The sequence below is a fragment of the Ranitomeya variabilis genome, chromosome 7 (genome assembly GCF_051348905.1).
Source record: "Ranitomeya variabilis isolate aRanVar5 chromosome 7, aRanVar5.hap1, whole genome shotgun sequence".
Taxonomy (NCBI): Eukaryota; Metazoa; Chordata; class Amphibia; order Anura; family Dendrobatidae; genus Ranitomeya; species Ranitomeya variabilis.
In genome coordinates, this window is record NC_135238.1 from 233435939 (window position 1) to 233456750 (window position 20812).

The following is a 20812-nucleotide window of genomic DNA, read 5'->3' on the forward strand; positions in this document are numbered from 1 at the left end:
TATTCTGCTGGTGCAGTCACTGTGTACATACATTACATTACTGATCCTGAGTTACCTCCTGTATTATACTCCAGAGCTGCACTCACTATTCTGCTGGTGCAGTCACTGTGTACATACATTACATTACTGATCCTGAGTTACCTCCTGTATTATACTCCAGAGCTGCACTCACTATTCTGCTGGTGCAGTCACTGTGTACATACATTACATTACTGATCCTGAGTTACATCCTGTATTATACTCCAGAGCTGCACTCACTATTCTGCTGATGCAGATGTTTGCTCAGAATTAAATAAGTCAGGCAGCAGCAGGGGGCGCCGTAACAAGAGATGTCTGAGAAATGTCGTTTTTTGTTAGACCACCCTGTTTAAGTCTGCAAGTATAAGGGTTTGTGCACACGTCCGGATTTCTTGCAGAAATTTCCTGAAGAAAACCGGAAATTTTCTGCAAGAAATCCGCATTTTTTTTTTTGCGTTTTTTTTCGCGCTATTTTAGCATTCTGCAAGCGTAATTAGCTTGCAGAATGCTAAAGTTTTCCAAGCGATCTGTAGCATCGCTTGGAAAACTGACTGACAGGTTGGTCACACTTGTCAAACATAGTGTTTGACAAGTGTGACCATCTTTTTACTATAGATGCAGCTTATGCAGCATCTATAGTAAAAGATAGAATGTTTAAAAATAATAAAAAAAAAAAAAAATGCTTATACTCACCCTCTGCAGACAGCCGATCTCCTCAGCGGCGTCCGTTCCTATAGATGGTGTGTGCGCGCAGGACCTTCCATGACGTCGCGGTCACGTGAGCAGTCACATGACCGCTCACGACCAATCACAGGACCGTGACGTCATCGCAGGTCCTTCACCGCACACCAGCTATAGAAACCGAAGCGGCAGCGTGCAGCGGAGAGGCGGGAAGACATCAAGGGTGAGTATAGGACTATTTTTTATTTTGATTCTTTTTTTTTGACCAATTATATGGTGCCCAGTCCGTGGAGGAGAGTCTCCTCTCCTCCACCCTGGGTACCAACCACACATAATCTGCTTACTTCCCGCATGGTGTGCACAGCCCCGTGCGGGAAGTAAGCAGATCAATGCACTCCTAGGTGTGCAGAATCCCCTGCAATTCCACATTTTAATGAACATGTTGCTTTTTTTTCCGCGATGCAATTTTTTTCGCGGAAAAAAAGGCTACATTTGCACAAAAAATGTGGAATACACTGAAAATAATGGGAGGCATATGTTAGCGTTTTTTTTCGCGTTTTTATCACGTTTTTATAGCGAAAAAACGCGAAAAATACTGAACGTGTGCACATGGCCTTACAGACCACTATGGTGGTTTTTCTGTTTGTTTGCTTGTTTGTTTGTTTTTTTGCATGAAGCCATCTTCTGCAATCAAGTGATCATGACAGTACAAAAAGAAGGCTTTATCAGGGAAGGGGGGACATTTAAGGGTAAGGTCCACATTGAAAGGGGATGTCTACAGTTATGGACAATTTTTTGCTAAAAATCATTTTGCCAATTTGGACTTATTAAAAATGTTGCACCTTCTATGGTCTCTGTGTTGAAGGCTTTTGCAGGATGCAGAATGAGATAACTGAAAATGTGAGTCGCTATGATGGTCTGACAGTAGAGTTTGTTATCTCAGCGTTGAAATCTCATCTCTCGAGGTTTTGGTGCCGAGACCTCCATCTGTGCATGCGCCGCCCCAGGCCGGCAGCCATTTTCCCGAAGTCCAATCCACCGCATAGGAAACTATGTCACTGATGGGGATCTAGGCTTTCACAAGATGTCAGCAGAGCCCCCGCATCACCGGACACCCGCAGCACCGGACACCCGCAGTGGCGCACCACACATCCGAACACCCCCCTCATCCCAGCCTGAGGCCGGTAAGGTATATCCGCATTATAAGACGCACCCCCATTTCTCCCCAAATTTTGGGGAAAAAAGTGCATCTTATAATCCGAAAAATACGGATTATACAGGACTGGGCTACATTTTTAGGCAGGTGTAGAAAAAATGGAAAACTAAATGCTGCAAAATGGAAATATTTTCATAACTAGAAATGTTAATAGTTTATTTTTATCAATTAACAAAGTGCAAAGTGAATGAAAAAATGTCACGTTGTGACTGTTCCTGATTAGAGAAAGGGGCCTTGAACCATCCCTAGGACTGATGCCCTATCGCTGCTCCCAAAGGTACCTCTAAAGGTGAGGAGGTTTGGGCCACATTACTAATTGTTCTCCTGTTATTCCCTAAGGTGCTCCCTCCCCCAGGAGGTCTGGGACAAAAATGCTAGTGTATCAACACGTAAGACAGACAGGGATAACAGAAATAAACAAATATACAAACACTCACCAAAGGTAGAAAGGTATATAGGGAAATATAGGAATGCACCAATCAAGTGGTAATAGGACAATGAGGAAAGCACACACCAAAAACAGCAAGCAACAATCTCCAGTAGCTACAACGATCTCCAATTCAGCACAGCATCTTCAAGGAGCTAGGAAGCAAAGCTTTCACTGGCAAGGAAGAGAAGGTCTGGCCAGGATTTATAGGGGGAGGAAATGACCACATCATAAGCAGCTGAAATGGAGCTGCATGTTTCTGACCAGCTTACGAAGGGTCGTTAACCTTTTCAGCACCAAGGGAAACCAAATCCACTTAATATTGGACACAAACAATCTAAATGAAAGATCTGCGATTCACAATATGCAGTGATCTTCTAACCCCAGATTTCGCAGAAGGATGTGACATAACCGTGACAACACATGAGGAAAGTAAATTCCATCAGTATTTGATGACCGCACTTTGCCTTCATCACTTTTTATTGATACACTTGCACAAATTCTGTGATTTTGTAGGATTATAGCATGGTGTATGAGTAACCAATTATGTCAAACAGTGATCATCATTTTCACTTATAGGCTGAAATACAATAATCAACTGAAACAGGAGCAGCAAAACTCTGCTACAAAGGTGAGGTTGTGGAAGACAGTTTCATGTCACAGGTCATACATTATGGCAAGTCTGAGCACAGCAATAAGATACAAGGTAGTTATACTACATCAGCAAGGTCTCTGCTAGGCAAAGATTTCACAGCAGATGGGGTTTTTGAGATGTGCTATTCAAGCTCTTTTCAAGAAGTGCCAAGAAAGGGGCAATGTTGAGGACCATAGATGAAGTTGTCCAAGGAAACTTAGTGCAGCAGATGAGACACATCATGCTGCTTTCCTTATAAATTAGAAAATGTCCAGCAGTTCCATCAGCTCAGAACTGGCAGCAACTAGTGTAACCCAGGCACAATCATATATTTTCTGGAGAAATCTGGCCAGAAATGGTCTTCATGGAAGAATTGCAGTCACAAATTACACCTTATATATTTAAACAAGCGACTCAACTGTGCACGAAAATATGAGAATAGGGGTGGAGAAGAATGGAAACAGGTGGTGCAGACTAAGGAGTCAAAATGTGAAGTATTCGACTGTAAAGAGTAGAAGATTGTTCCCAAAGAGTTGGAGAGCAGCAGAATAATGAGGCCTGCAGGAGTAGTGGCGCACGGTGGAGGGTCCGGAACGTTTGAAGCTACATTTCAGCAAAAACTGTGGGTTTTGTCAGGATTAATGGTGTCCTCAATGCTGAGAAATCCCAACAGACACTTACTCATCACGTAATATCATCAGGAGGCGTCTGATCAGCTCCAAATGTATTCTGCAGCCGGACAACGACCCCCAACATCCAGCCAGTGTCATTAAGAATGAGAAGTCCTGGAGGTGATGATCCGGCCCGGCAGCCCTGATCATCCAGTCTGTCTGGGATTACATGAAGAGACAGAAGGATCCGCACAAGAATCATACACAGAAGATCTGGGGTCAGCTCTCCAAGATGTTTGGCACAACCTCCTGCTGAGTTACTTCAAAGACTGTAAGGCTATGTGCACACGCTGCGGATTTTGCTGCAGATCCGCAACGTTTCCGCAGCTACGGATCCGCAGCAGTTTCCCATGTGTTTACAGTACAATGTAAACCTATGGGAAACGCAATCCGCAGTGCACATGCTGCGGAAAAAAACAGGTGGAAACGCAGCGGTTTACATTCCGCAGCATAACAATTCTTTGTGCGGATTCCGCAGCGGTTTTACACCTGCTCCATAATAGAAAACCGCAGGTATAAAACCGCAGTGGAATCCGCACAAAAACCGGGGTAAATCCGCAATAAATCCGCAGGAAAAAAGCAGTGCTTTTACCCTGCGGATTTATCAAATCCGCTGCGGAAAAATCCACAGTGGACCATTCTACGTGTGCACATACCCTAAAGGTTTAACTAAAAGAACTGACGGGTGATCACCAAATATTTACGGGATTTAGATTTTTTTTTTGATCATTCACCTTTTATTTTGTTAATTGATAAAATAAACTATTATATTTTTGAAAGCTTCTTACTCTGCAGCATTTTTTCCACACCTGCCTAACACTTTTGCACCATACTGTTTGTCCATACGCTCTATATTGTGATTATCTGGGGCTCTCTTGGCTTCGCCCACATTTTACAATACGTTACAATATCATTGCTCGTCTCCCGGGCACCTGGTCAAGGTCACTTCTACTCCCTTCTGCAGACTATGTACAAGATAGGCACAGCTGCAGAAGATCTGTCATCATGACCACTGATATTGAGGTATCTAAGCCTATTATGTGTGATACTCTCAGCAAAGCTTATGTATCTAATACCACCCCATGTGTGATACTGTGTACTTAGTGCTGAATCTAACCCTGTCATGTATAATTCTGTGCTAATGAGCTAGTATATCTAAGAGTAGCTTGTCATACTGTATCTGAGCCACTGTATCTAAGCCTATCATGTGTGATTTTATTTAGCAGTTCGATATATATAAGTGTATCATTCATTTAAACTTTTTAAATGTGTCATGCTATCTGTAAAGCATCTGTCTAAAAACTATCCTGTGTGATACTGTCTGATGACCGATGTATCTAAGCTTAGTGTGTGATTCTGTGTTAATGGGCTAGTGTTTCTCAGTTAGCCATAAGATACTCTCATTGATCCACTGTACCTAAGCCTATCATGCATGATTCTGATTGTTGAGCCAATATATCTAAGCCATAATGCATGAAACTGTGCTAAAATGTTGCTGTACCTAAGCCTTTTATTTGGGGTACTGTCTTCTGACAGAACACTGTATCTAAGCCTATGGTGTGTGATACTATTTGCCGAGTGGATGTATCTTTGCTGTTATGTGTTGTCTGCTGAGCCCTTGTACATAAACCTACCATTTGTGATACTGTCTGTTGAGTCATTTATTCGAAGACTATAATGTGTGATAGTTTGGTGTATCTAATTCTGTCATCTGGTATACTGTCTGCTGAGCTCTGTATCTAATCCTATCATGTGTGATACTGTCTGCAGGGCTGTGTATCTAATCCTATCCTGTGTGATACTGTCTGCTGAGCTGAGTATCTAATCCTATCCTGTGTGATACTGTCTGCTGAGCTGAGTATCTAATCCTATCCTGTGTGATACTGTCTGCTGAGCTGAGTATCTAATCCTATCCTGTATGATACTGTCTGCTGAGCATCTAATCCTATCCTGTGTGATACTGTCTGCTGAGCCGTGTATCTAATCCTATCCTGTGTGATACTGTCTGCTGAGCTGAGTATCTAATCCTATCCTGTGTGATACTGTCTGCTGAGCTGCTGCATCTAATCATTTAATGTGTGATGCAATTTGCAGAGATGTGTATCTAATCCTATCATGTGTTATATTATCTCCCAGAGATGTGTATCTAATCCTATCATGTGTAATATTATCTCCTGAGATGTGTATCTAATCCTATCATGTGTGATACCATCTCAGAGGACCACACAGTACTACTCCCCCCATCATGTAATGTGCAGTCCCTGTGACTCAGGCGATGTCAGCTCTCGCTGTGTCCCGGAATCACGTCCTGCCATAATCCGGCCCATGTGTGACTATTTCATTTTTCACATGTGCTTCCAGAAAAGCCGGAGATGCAGAAATTCCGGGATGTGACATTTCCCAGCAATCTCTTTGGTATCAATTAAAAAAGTGACAGAATCTCATGGCGTCCACACAACATACCGCTCTCATTACTCACATCTGGACCTATTGGAAAGAGGTGGCCTCCATGTGATCACCGCCAGTGATGGGCTCCTATCGGCTGAGATATGTAGCGCCCACATTATATATACACTGTGGGGGGCACAGTCTGTGTACATGGCATCATATATGTGCAGGATGGTACACAGGTCACTATGGATGTATGGCTGCAGTATGGACGGAGCAAGAAACTAAGAACCCAGCAAGGCATGAACAACACAACGGGGCCCATCTATGGCCTACCGGGCCAACGCCTCTACATCTATGGCCTCTACATCTATGGCCTCTACACCATCCACACACTCACAGAATTGGCTGAGAAATAAATCTACCACAAAACCCACACTTAGGGCTGTCCCACACGTCCAGATAATTCCGGTACCGGAATAAATCGGTACCGGAGTTATCCGTGTCCGTGTGCCTGGGAACTCACGGAGGCCATACCTGCGGCACACGTGTGCCGCCCGTATGGCGAGTGGGTACCACACGGAGCGTGTGGTACCCACTCTGCATGGTGCTGAAGCTGCGATTCATATCATCCCTGCAGCAACGTTTGCTGCAGGGAAAATATGAAGAATAGTGTTTAAAATAAAGATCCATGTGTCCGCCGCCCCCCCACCCCCTGTGCGCCCCCCCCCGCTGGTCAGAAAATACTCACCCGGATCCCCCGTCGGCAGTCGCTCCTTCCTGGTCTGGCCGCGGCTTACTGTATGCGGTCACGTGGGGCCGCTCATTTACACTCATGAATAGGCGGCTCCGCCCCTATTGGAGGTGGAGCCACATATTCATGAGTGTAATCGGCCGCATACAGTAGGAGGCGCGGCCAGACCAGGAAGGAGCGACTGCCGACGGGGGACCCGGATAAGTATTTTCTGACCAGCGGGGGGGCGCACAGGGGGTGGGGGGGCGGCGGACACATGGATCTTTAGTTTAAACACTATCATTCATATTTTCTCTGTAGCAAACGGTGCTACAGGGAACATATGAATGGCGGCTTCAGCACCATGTGGGGGGGACAGCGCTTACTGTAGCGCTGTCTCCGGCACGCCACACGGACCCCAGACGGAGAATGTCCGTGTGAGGTGCGTGTTTTACACGGACCCATTGACTCTATTGGGTCCGTGTAATCCGTGCGCTCCCACGAACACTGACATGTCTCCGTGTTTGGCACACGGAGACACGGTCCGCACACGGTCCGCACAAAATCAATGACATCTGAACAGATGCATTGATTTTTATGGGTCTACGTGTGTCAGTGTCTCCGGTACGGGAGGAAACTGTCACCTCACGTACCGGAGCCACTGACGTGTGAAACCGGCCTTAGATGTTGTTAAAATACATTTTTCTGCATTAATACATTGCAGATTTCTAATGCTCTTTGTACCTAATATCCGTCTATTCATTATCTAATGACCTATTATATATTATCTATCTATTATCTCTCTATATCTGATCTATCTATATATCTCTGTCATATCTATCTATTATCTATCTATTATATTATATATTATATCTATCTATTATCTACCCACCTATATATCTTTGTCATATCTATCTATTATCTATTTTTATCCAATTATATATCTCTACATATCTGATATTCTCACATCCATCAGTCGGTCAGTGTATCGGTTATCAATCTATATATCTTACTCATATCTATATATTATCTATCTCACATCTATCTACTATAAATGTATGTATCAATTGTCAACATATCTTATCTCTCTACTATAAGGCTACATATCCATATGTATCTATTCATCTATTATATATTATCTATAGTATCTATTATCTTATCTATCTATTATCTATCAATCTTTTATCTATCTATGCATTATTTACCTATCTATCTATCATCTCTCTATCTCTCTTTGCTTTGCAGGGTATTTTATGTAGTCAGCTTCCTAATATAATATCATTTTTAAACTTACAACAAAGTACACAATGGATGGAGGACACTTTTACATCTGATACATTTTTTCTAGTTTCTTCCAGATTCACTGCTTCATTTTCTGCATTTTGTGTCCACAAGGATTAATTCTAATAAGTGCACAATGCTCAGGAGTTGCCATTCAAGCAATTCCTTAATATACTGCACCATGTATGCAGTCATGTATCAGAACTATAGTGTAGCATTTTGTCCTCACAGCTCTCTGCAGTGAACTATGGAGCAATCTCACTAATCTGTGCAGGTCCACCAGTTTACCATCCATCCTCCACCATTTTATTATAACTACAAGATATTAATTTCTGGAATCTTCATTTACTCCTAGTCTGGGATGTAGTCAGTGACTAAGTCTCTTTATGACAGTAACAGCAGCAGCCAGCGACCCCTACAGGTTCCTAGCAGGACCCCTACATATAGAGCATAAAGAGGGGGCAAATCACACTTTTGACACTGGCAATGTCAACAGACTGCTAGGAGATTCTGATACCTGTAGTTCCAGTAGTTTAATAAATGAACAGCTGGTGTCATAATAAAATCATGCAAGGGACTAATGGATTCAGTTATGTTACTTGTACTACCTTATTTTCAAGTCATAATATTTGAATTTTAACATTTGTAGTAAATATTGTAATAGAATATGATGTATCAATTATGATGATGAGGATAATAAATAATATTAATAATAACAACAACAACACAAAACAGAGATGCTGATGTGTAACCTGGAAATTAGCTCCTGGGAAGCAATAGAATAAGAACCGATTAGTAAATGCACCACAAACAGTTAATAAAATCAATCTATTAATCAGGTTGATAATTTTGTATATCTTCGGTTGCTAATTGCAACTGCTTCACTTTAGGCTGCCGTCACACTAGCAGTATTTGGTCAGTATTTCACATCAGTATTTGTAGCCAAAACCAGGAGTGGGTGATAAATACAGAAGTGGTGCAGATGTTTCTGTTATACTTTTCCTCTAATTGTTCCACTCCTGGTTTTGGCTACAAATACTGATGTAAGATACTGACCGAATACTGCTAGTGTGACGGCAGCCTTAGAGATTTCAGTTTTGACACATTGCCCAGGTGAGCAGTCTCCAACCTGTGCCTGACCAGGTGTGGCAATACTGCAACTCCTACAATTTAGCTTTCCAGGGCATGCTAGGAGTTGTAGTTCTGCAGTAGACAGAGAGTCACCATTCTAGTAAGCTGCAAATGATTAATTATGGACAGTATAGACTTGTCACACATTAGATCATTTGTGTGGGTGAAAACCTCCCAACTATGTGTAAGCCAGGTGCACATGAATATTCCCATCATGGACATGTGCACATTAATAAGCATTTCTAGCATTTGTCGCACAGAATGTACATGAGCCGATAATTAGAAAAACAAATGTTAACAATCTGGGGGTTCATATATCTCTAGTGGGCAGAACAAGCGGGTAACAGTGTATTTCCTATTCTTGGCATCTAGAGGTCCAGGCAGGAATCACAGGGGCACATTAGGGTCAGTAGAGCAATGCCTCCAGGGGGCACAACCTGACTGCAAGCTCTTGGGGGCTGGAGATTTGGGACCCGCACCCCTACCATGTTATAAGGTGAGTGTCATGATCAATATGTGCAGACCCCAGACAACACTCCCACCCCCTTTAAATGAGGACCCGCTGATTGAGAGAGACCCCTCTCCAGGGTCACACTATCTTTTCTGTGCAAATATTTAACCCATCCTCTGCCAGATCCTGCTCCAAAGCTGTTTAACCCGATTACTTCCCGAGCTGTGGCTCCTGCCTGAACTTGCCTGCGAGATAAAATAACTTTTATAAACTTTCCGGGTAATAATTAATTTAGATCTAGATTAAGAACCCCCCCCCCCCCCCCGAATTACAGTTTGTGCTCCTAGGGGTAGCTGCAAGAATGGAGTACAGCAGCATTAGGCAACCTGTGGCTGCTCACCTGCTCCACCTCCCTCCCAGACGTAGACATGCTGGGACTTGTAGTCCTACAGAGAGTAGCAAACGGTCATGGCACAGCATTGTAATAGAGAACCATCACTGGCGTTCACGTTCTAATGGAACTATAAGTCCCAGCATAACCTGACATGCTTAGACTTGTAGTGCAACCTCTCCATACAAAGGTGCAATCTGTAGACGCCTTATCTATCAGCCCCAGTCTCTCTTGGTATAATGGGGGTTCTCTTTCAGAAATGATATTTATCTACAATCTAAGCGCTTTGTTAAGTGATGAGTTTTTTTTATTTTTTTATGCAGCAGATTTTCGAAAAATTGTGGAAAATCTGCTACACCATAAACTCATGGTGGGAATGTAGCCTTAGTACAAGTAATCCCACCATGTTGAGAGTTATACTTCCACTCCCATTCTGTTTCCCCAGTGCTCAGTGCCATACAAGTATCCAACAAGAGTTCCTGGGACTTGTAGTGTCACATTTCCCACGTCAGGAACAGCTTTCAGTTCATTGTATTGTGCTGAGAAAGTGTGCGATCTATAGCTTCCTAGAAGAACTACAACCCCCAGTATGACGACAAGGCTTAGCTTATTAGTCCAGAGCTGACACTTTATTACTACCGTTTTTTATTCTAACCCTTGTGCCACCTGCGCTGGAGCTGCAGATCCCAGCCTCACCTGAGACTTGTGGTTCCTTACTAAGACAAGCCACAACTCTCTCCAGCAGAAGCACTACAACTCCCAGCAGGGTGTATTACAGAACCAAAGAAAGAGCCACAAGTTTCCTGCTTTGATCTACGCCCTATAAAACCATGAGGCTCCTCAAGGAATCTACTCTTTTTTTTCTTTATTTGCGGTGCGCAGATCTTTGGCTGTGGATACTTAGGTGAGCTTAACCCTTCAATCCCCATCCGCCGGCTATTACTCCAGGGCTGTCACAGCAGGCTAGCCTCTGCAGAGCATTGCAGCATTTCCATCAGCCGCAGAGAGTAGTTGTTATTTTTAGCAATCATATGTAATCCCGAGGCTGTCAGAGCCACAGAGCATTGCCCCCCAGTCTTTCAACAGCTCCACTGTCTGAGTCCTTCGCATTATGTCACTGATCTCTAGCAGCAGCCAGTTAAGTTGACTTGACAAGCTCCTAGACATCTCCTCACTGTGCTCCTGACAAAACATTGAGGACTATCCCCAAACAGATCTCTGGATAACCTTCATCAAATATCCTGGGCATGTGGAGAAGGGCAAGTGGGAGCTTGTGGGACAAGTCAGCCAGGGTTATCATCATCATCATCATCATCATCATCATCATTCTAGCATCAATGCCTGCTGGGTTCTACTCACCACCACAGTCCTATGATGTTTGCAGGACACAGGAGTATGAAGAAGAGACCCAGCTGAGTCCTGGACAGGGGCATCATGGTGGCTTTGATAAAATTTGAGGGAGACAATTTCACAAGACAGATGAATATATAGCTCCTTCTGCTTCTTCCTCAGTGCAATCAAGGGGAGGCAGCCAAGAACTCACAAGGAGCTACATCAACAAGTAGAAAACTCCTAGGAATGCCTGGATTGTTCACTTTTTCTCCCTTTGGGGATGGAGAAGAGGTGGGAGGACAGTAGCAGCACTCAGCATGTGCTGGAGCTCTGGGGACATGGGGCTAGAAGATCCAGGTAGCTCCAATGCGCAATCACTGGCCATAGACTGTCCTGCAAGCTGAAGGCAAAGAAAGGGGAGCAAGTTTTGGGAGGAACACACAAGGGTCGTGGGTGGAGAGATGAAAGACAAGGAGGAGGGAAGGAGGGAATAGATAGAGGGAGGTGAATAAGAATTATTAATTATGCATTACCCTACAGGGTGGGAAGGGGGGCAGACAGTTATGCCATTCCACAATGCATGAAATGGTCACTGTACAGGTAGGACAAGGTGTGGCAGTCACCTTAGCTACTGGCTCTAGTACAGGGTGGCATAGCAGGGTGGCACAGGTGAAATGCACTCCTCTTAAGCCACTATCTACTCCCTCCAGACCATAAATCTCCCCTGTCAGTCAGAAGTTTGCAGAAGAATGCAGCGAAGACTTGGCAGTGTCTTGCCTCTGCAGGGAGGAGAGAATGGGAGGATTAAATAAAATAATATAAATACATAAAAAAATGCAAGAGATAATAAATGGACAAAGAGGGGGGGGGGGGGTATTGCTACATTGTAACAACCCCCATTAATGTGGAGATGAGAAGAGGAAGCGGAGGGGCCTGACTGCAGCGCAGAAGTCTCAGGAATGAAGTCCCTGCAGGTGGCAGCTCCTGGGCAGAGGTTATCTACTGATGGAAGAGGAGAAGAGGAGATAACAGCACCAGGTCAGGACAAGGCTCAGACATGGGAAGACTGGAGATGACTTTCTGAGACAAAAGCACATGGGGAGGGGGGTGTCTTTTGGCTTTAAAGGAATTTAGCTAAAGTATCAAGAAGGAATAAGATCTTTAATTGTGAATATTGAACTGGCTTGACTATCTGCCATGTATCTGACCAGTAACTAACTGGACAGTCATCATTCTGCTGACAGATCTTGCAGAACAGCTTGGAAGGTTTATTGCTCATCTGCAAAGTGGGAAAGGTGGGGATCAGTAGTATAATATTGGGAAATTATATTAAAAGCTATGTACACAATTACTTTTATGTATATTAGTTATTTTTAATCTTCCAGCAGTGCCTGCTTTTCCAGTGTCTGCATAAAACGTTCTCTTATAAATTTTATTCACATAGAAGAAAAACCTAAGGTTGGAAAATGGTTTCCCGGAGTTATGTGAACAGAAGGTGTGTTTTGGGGACAGGATTGCTGAATGTTTTCAACCATCAGCAGAATTGTTGTTTTTTTCCAGAATTGCAATACAAGTTGTACATATTATCCATGAAGTGCGTGCAATATTTTATGTTCTATAATATAAGTCACCAGATGTCAACAGGTCACATATGCAATACATTAATGAAGGGTTATCCAAAAAATGAAATGTTACAGATTTATATTGGAAGCTGAGATAAGCTGGGGTCCTGGAATCAAATCCCACCAAGGAGTTTGTATGCTCTTCCCATATTTGCCTGGGTTTCCTCCCACACTCTAAAGACATACTGATAGGGAATGTAGATTGTGAGTCCCAATGGGGACAGTGATGGTGATGTCTGTGAAGCTTCATAATTAATGGCGCTATATAAGTGAGTAAAATAAATAAATACAAATATTCTGTTCAGGGAGTGTTTGCACTTGTTCAATACAGGACTTATTATTGCACATTATGCACCTAAAAAGATAGATAGATGGATGGATCGATGGATGGATAGATTGATAGATAATAGATTGATAGATAATAGATAGATAGTTAGTTAGATAGATAGATAGATAGATAGAAGGAATGAGATACATAGATAATAGATAATAGATAGAAGGAATGAGATAGATAGATAATAGATAGATGGATAGATAATAGATAGATAATAGATAGAAGGAATGAGATAGATAGATAGATAGATAGATAGATAGATAGATAGATAGATAGATAGATAATGAGAAAGAAATCCCAGCATCCTGCAATTTGACTGTGAAATCTGATGGGTGTGAGAAAACGACTGGATGTCATACGGACCATCAGTATAACATCCGATTTTCACGCATACAGCTGTGTACACACATTGCGCAGATATTTCGCAAAACCTGAAAAGTTTCCTGATGCAGCAAAGTGATTGAGAATCTTAAAGTCTCATGCACAGGTTGCTTATTTGTGACTTGCAGGTCTGGTGCAGATTCAGATCTACAGCATATCAATTCTTTCAGCGGTTTTGCTGCATTTTTTTCACCCATAGACTTCAATGAAATCAGTCAAAAGGGCTATAAAAACGCAGGTTTAAAAATGATTGCGGATTTGCTCCATTTTTGTAGCGTTTTTAGACAGCAGAGAATTCTATAGAGATAGATAATAGCTATATAGATAAACAGATAGACATATAGACATAGTCACAGACATATAGAAATATAAATTGCACCCTGTGAAGCTTATTGGCATTTTATGATTACGTAAATTTAAAAAAACAACGTGGTCTCTACCATATTTCTGATTATCGGCCAAGGTAAAGCTGACAGCTGGGGACTTATATTATCAGGCCGGCAAGGTTTATTGTTATTGGTCCCTTCCCAGCCTAAAAACACCAGCCTGCAGCCACCCCAGAAGTGGGGCATCACATTAGATGTGCCAATTCTAGCACTAAGCCTTGGCTCTTCCCGGTAGCCCTGGTGCGGTGGCAATTGGGGTAATGGGACTAGGGGTTGATGTCAGCTGTGATTTGTCCAAAAACACAGCTGACATCAAGCCCTGGTGTTAGTAATGGAGAGGCATCTATCAAACACCCCCATTACTAGCCATTTAATAAAAAAGAAAAACACAAAAATACTTTATTGAAATAATCACTCCCCAACACTATCCCTCATTCATCAATTTATTAAAAAAAAGTTCCCAGGCAGGTCCGCTGTAGTCCCCCAAATCTGACGTAGTTCACGAATGTCTATCTATCTATCTATCTATCTATCTATCTATCTATCTATCTATCTATCTATCTATCTATCTATCTACATTGCCTTGCAAAAGTATTCGGCCCCCTGGAACTTTTCAACCTTTTCCCACATATCATTCTTCAAACATAAAGATACCAAATGTAAATTTTTGGTGAAGAATCAACAACAAGTGGAACACAATTGTGAAGTTGAACAAAATGTATTGGTTATTTTAAACTTTTGTGGAAATTCAAAAACTGAAAAATCAGAGAAAAGAGGGAGACACAAAAGCGCAAATAGGGTCTTATCAAACGTTACACAAAGTTGCCCACCAAGAGAACTACTCACCTGGTGAGACTGAAGGAAGGACATATATTAAAGTCGGCTGCTGCAGATCCACAGGTCAGTACAAGACCTGATTGAAACATACACTTAGGTAGGAAAAAAGGATCATCCCCGCGCTGCCGCAAGAAGAATTCCAAAAATTGTAGAGGTTTCAACGTGGTTTATTCTACGCATTTCAGGGTTCAGGTGACCCCTTCATCAGGACATACTACAAATAGTGGTATGTCCTGATGAAGGGGTCACCTGAACCCTGAAATGCGTAGAATAAACCACATCGAAACCTCTACAATTTTTGGAATTATTCTTGCGGCAGCGCAGGGATGATCCTTTTTTCCTACCTAAGTGTATATAAAAACTGAAAAGTGGGGCGTGCAATATTATTCTGCCCCTTTAACTTAATACTTTGTTGCGCCGCCTTTTGCTGCGATTACAAGTCTCTTGGGGTATGTCTCTATCAGTTTTGTACATGGAGAGACTGAACTTCTCGCCCATTCTTCCTTGGCAAACAGCCCGAGCTCAGTGAGGTTTGATGGAGATCGTTTGTGAACAGCAGTTTTCAGCTCTTTCCACAGATTCTCCATTGGATTGAGGTCTGGACGTTGACTTAGCCATTCTAACACCTGGATACGTTTATTTGTGAACCATTCCATTGTAGATTTTGCTTTATGTTTGGGATCATTGTCTTGTTGGAAGACAAATCTCCGTCCCAGTCTCAGGTCTTTTGCAGACCAACAGGTTTTCTTCAAGAATGGTCCTGTATTTGGCTCCATCCATCTTCCCATCAATTTTAACCATCTTCCCTGTCCCTGCTGAAGTAAAGCAGGCCCAAACCATGATGCTGCCACCACCATGTTTGACAGTGGGGATGGTGTGTTCAGGGTGATGAGCTGTGTTGCTTTTACGCTCAACATATCGTTTGGCATTGTTGCCAAAAAGTTCGATTTTGGTTTCATCTGACCAGAGCACCTTCTTCCACATGTTTGGTGTCTCCCAGGTGGCTTGTTGCAAACTTTAAACGACACTTTTTATGGATATCTTTGAGAAATGGCTTTCTTCTTGCCACTCTTCCATAAAGGCCAGATTTGTGCAGTGTACGACTGATTGTTGTCCTATGGACAGGCTGTCCCACCTCAGCTGTAGATCTCTGCAGGTCATCCACAGTGATCATGGGCCTCTTGGCTGCATCTCTGATCAGTCTTCTCCTTGTGTGAGATGAAAGTTTAGAGGGACGGCCGGGTCTTGGCAGATTTGCAGTGGTATGATACTCCTTCCATTTCAATATGATCGCTTGCACAGTGCTCCTTGGGATGTTTAAAGTTTTGGAAATCATTTTGTATCCAAATCCGGCTTTAAACGTCTCCACAACAGTATCACGGACCTGCCTGTTGTGTTCCTTGGTCTTCATGATGCTCTCTGTGCTTCACATAGAACCCTGAGACTATCACAGAGCAGGTGCATTTATACGGAGACTTGATTACACACAGGTGGATTATATTTATCATTGCGGCGCCCCCACTGCCGCAGGGCCGAGGGGTACCCGGTACAGGGCCTCTCTGTCGCAGTTCTGGGGTTGTCACGGTGGCTAGACCCGGTCCGTGACCCTGCTGAGGGGCGCAAAATGAAAGGTGGTGGTATGGTGCTGATGTTATGGTGCGGTGTAGTGCCGGTCGCGGTCAATAACGAGGACACCAGGTTGCAGTCTCTTTACCTCTTTACTGAAGGCTTCTGAGTCCTCAATCCGGAATACGGTTAACCGGGCTGCGCAAGTCCGGCCGGTCCGATGGCACCTCCAGAGTTCCCTTTGCAGGTGGAAATCTGTGCCTTCCTTCTAGCGCCTGTGTGTTGTGGTCCTCCCCTGCTGTGCTTACGGACAGTCCCCACAACTGTTGTGTCTGTTTCTCGTGTTCCCTCACAACTCGATTCTGATGTTCTCCCTCTACGTCCCCCTGATCTTACGGTTAGGACGCACCCGTATGACGGGGAGGCTCGGAGCTCTTCCGGGACTCCAGCGTCGCCCCACTCCTGTTGTTACCCCGCTGTGTCTTCCTGGGTCTGGGTGAGACAGCCCGCCTGTAACTGACTGTCCTGCCGTAGTTTTGAAGTTTGGCCTGGAGCCTAATACTTCCTCGGCGTTCCGGCCACCGGTTACGCGCCTCAATAGGATGTTGCCTCGTCTTACAGCACGACTCCTACTGGTATTCTCCTTGTTGCGTTGATCTCGTTTCTCACTCAGCACAATAAACTTCGCTTCTTATCCTTTCTTAGGGTACCGCCGCTATATCGTGCAGGCACGGTCCCGTAACGTTCTCTCTGGTTGCTAGGCCTCTGTCAGGATCCCACCCCTGACAGGGACCCCTCTGAGTCTCTCCCTGCAACACCCTCTGCCACAGGGTGTTGCCTGTTCGATTCCCAGTCAGCTTTCTCATCTAACTTCCTGCCTAACCCCCAGTTTTACCAGATTGTGAGGAGTGGCCTAATAAATAGAACCCTTAGCTCCCCCTGGAGGCCAGACTGTGAAATGTATTGGTGTCTGTGATACCTGGTCAGATGAACTCCTTCAGTGCCATCAGACGTACCATAGCCCCCCTTAGCGGCGGAGCTACAGTACTGCAACGACCAGGACTCTGGGGCGCTGCATCATCATTAGGCATTTAGGACAACATTGGATCATTCAGAGATCCACAATGAACTTCTGGAGGGAGTTTGCTGCACTGAAGTAAAGGGGCCGAATAATATTGCACGCCCCACTTTTCAGTTTTTGAATTTCCACAAAAATTTAAAATAACCAATACATTTCGTTCAACTTCACAATTGTGTTCCACTTGTTGTTGATTCTTCACCAAAAATTTACATTTGATATCTTTAATGTTTGAAGCATGATATGTGGGAAAAGGTTGAAAAGTTCCAGGGGGCCGAATACTTTCGCAAGGTACTGTATGTATCTATTATCTATCTAAATTATCTATATCTACAGCATTCATTGCTGTCCAAAAACACACTAAAAATGAAGCAAAAATGCTTGTTTTCCTGCTAACTGATGCAGAAATTTGTGCATCCAAATACTCAACATGTGTTTATTGCATATGGGCAGCACATGGATGACAAGTCAGAAGCAAATCATACCACTCTCCTGGTTGAAAATGGGACTGATTTTTTTTTATACCTGTGTGACCCTAGCCTAAGAATATTTACCTAGAGAGTTTAGGCTGGGGGAACATAGCAAAGTGTCACATGACAGCAAGTTTTAAAAACGTGACCATTTGTGTACCGTAATTGGTTTGCACGATTATGTTTTTGAGCTGCTCTTTGACTGCAATGAAAACAAAGAGTAATCCTAACAATGTTGCAGAGGAGTCTCAGTTGCATATTACTTTTATTGAAATCTATAGGGACAAGAGTTGCATATGGCTTGTGACCTGCAATCAAAAACCTAACAAGCTTGGACTTTATGATATGGTCCTACTGAGGTCGTAACAGGTCACAACACACCACTATGGACAATCATTAGATGAACTGTTGCAATGATCTTCATGTTACCTAACATTTATCGCCATGAAACTTCAGTTTAAGGGTATGTGCACACGCTGCGGAAAGGTGTGCGGATTTTTGCCCACTGATTTTGGTAAATCCGTAGGAAAACCGCACTGCGGATTTACTGCGGAATTACCACGGATTTACTGCGGTTTTTGTGAGCTTTTTGTGAGGATTCCACCTGCGGTTTTACACCTGTGGATTCCCATTGAGGAGCAGGTGTAAACCGCTGCGGAATCCGCACAAAGAATTGACATGCTGCGGAATGTAAACCGCTGCGTTTCCGCGCATTTTTTTCCGCTGCATGTGCACTGTGGATTTTGTTTTCCATGGGTTTACATTGTACTGTAAACTCATGGAAAACTGCTGCGAATCTGCAGCGGCCAATCCACTGCAGATCCGCAGCAAAATCCGCAGTGTGTGCACATGCCCTAAAAGTTGCAGGAGCAAGTAACAATGTCAATAATTCCATGATACAAACTTACCTTCAAAAAGGAAACAATCAGGTAGATTGGCATTTGTGATTGGAAGCATCCATGATGTTTCTGTCCAGCGAGCAGAGGCTGAAATGTGACTGCTGAGAGCAGAGGTCATTCTATGAAAATGTCAATCATTTCCTGTGTCTGTCTAATAAAAAATGAGTTTTGCTGCATGCCGCCTGTCAGTAATTCTCCTGCAGCCCCGGGCTGGAATCTTGTACATGGAGGGGGAGAAGTGCAGCAATTTGCTTTTCTGAAATGAGATCTGAAAAATGGATTTTTGATCCCTGTTCCATAACTCACTGTCCTCTCCCAGTATATGTGAGATTGGTTCTGGACATGCGTGACTCTATCTGTGGTGCATTAGCTTACATTTTGAGTGTGGACAGGCACAAATGCAGTGGCTTGCAGAAGTTTATAATAACTGCGCAGCGGAGCAGAATCTGTCCTTGAACTCGTGGTTGAGTTGAGTTACCTTCATTTTGATATAACTTGACACTTATTAAATAAACTCTGCTACATTTGTACATAGGGAAGCGCATGGGTTGTCCCATGTTCAGCAGGTACTGCCCCTTTGACCTCCTGCTTGCTGGGAGCGGTGTACTGTTGCTTGATTGACAGTTCAGACCAGCACTATGGTTACGCTGCTCTACAGATGTCTGCAGACTTTGATGCTGTTGTATAAGTTGTTTTACCTGCAGTATAGAAGGAGCACATTGGCTCTAAAACTGACTGGGATCAGGAGCCACCAGCGGCCAGCTTCAGAGCAGTACTTACAAGCTCTATTGAAAAGACATTGGAAGCGCTGCGCATGTTTGGCCACTGCCAATAGACTGCAGAGGTAGAGATTTTATAACAAGTGAATTAAAACTTTGTCCGTTTTTACTGGCCCTTTGCAATTTTACCCATGAAAGAATGTGGGAAAAAATGTTTAAGGGGTTACAAGGATAAATGGATGAAACCAATCAATGACAAATCCAGGCCTGCTGCTTTGGTGCACTATAATAGTAATTTAGGTTTATAAGCAGTCCTATGTAAATCAATACATAACATATCCTGATCATATGATATTTAACTACAAACTACATTAGTATGTGAGAAAGTGTATTCAAGGATGAATCAATGCTCAGGGGGTTGGTTACAATAGTATCTGTCTAAGTCTAGACAAACCACTGAGAGCTAAACATCCTGGACTCCAGACTGATATATTTTACCTGCAGTGATACATTGTAGCAAACTACCAGAACAAGGGAGAGATGTGAGCTCTTGATGTGCTTAGCTTAGGCCTGTATAACACCACGCTTTTGCGTTGTACTTGACTTATCCGCTTGTACTGTAAATAAATCATAATGAAATGGATAAAATACAATAGGACAAATAATAGGAAAAATGTGTTTGTGCACATAGACATTTCAATCCATTTTCTGCAACGTGCAGAAAAGCAGTCTTCCATTTTTTTTCATAAAAGGATGCAACATATATGATACTTTCAAATGTATGCTTTATCATCCGTTTTTACAACAGAACATTCTTTTCTCACAATGTTAAAATGTGCAGCTTTAAAAAGTTGCAGAACCTGATGTGAAGCAGGCTGGATGCACAGATACACTCTCAGCTGTGAGAAGTAGAATGTAAGATCAATTTCTCAGCCTGGGCTCATAAACGATGATATAATCTTCCAAGGACAGCCAGCACTGATCTTGAACATGGTGGGAAATTGAAACTCAAAGCATATAAAGAAGTTACCAAACTTTTCATTGTACATCGTACCCGAGTAGAATCCCCCTTTAAGGTCCCTCAGATTGGATACAACGCAGAATTTCACAATTCTCAACCTGTTGAGATTCCACTTTCTGTTTAAATCCGTTTAGAAAATAGAATT

The 20812-nt window shown here is 43.1% G+C and overlaps 1 protein-coding gene across 2 annotated transcripts in view; it reads right to left on the reverse strand.

The window, feature by feature from the left end:
* Positions 1–11827, reverse strand: part of WNT6 (Wnt family member 6) — a 67080-nt gene extending 55253 nt beyond the window's left edge. Inside the window, exon 1 of one of the 2 annotated variants that reach the window (XM_077273183.1) lies at positions 11382–11827. Coding sequence is in view for 1 of the 2 variants with exons in the window: in XM_077273182.1 (XP_077129297.1) it covers positions 11382–11458 (77 nt within the window). In the remaining variant the exon portion in view is untranslated. The remainder of the gene's footprint in view (positions 1–11381) is intronic. The other variant, XM_077273182.1, reaches the window with a different exon arrangement.
* Between the last annotated feature and the right edge of the window lie 8985 nt (positions 11828–20812).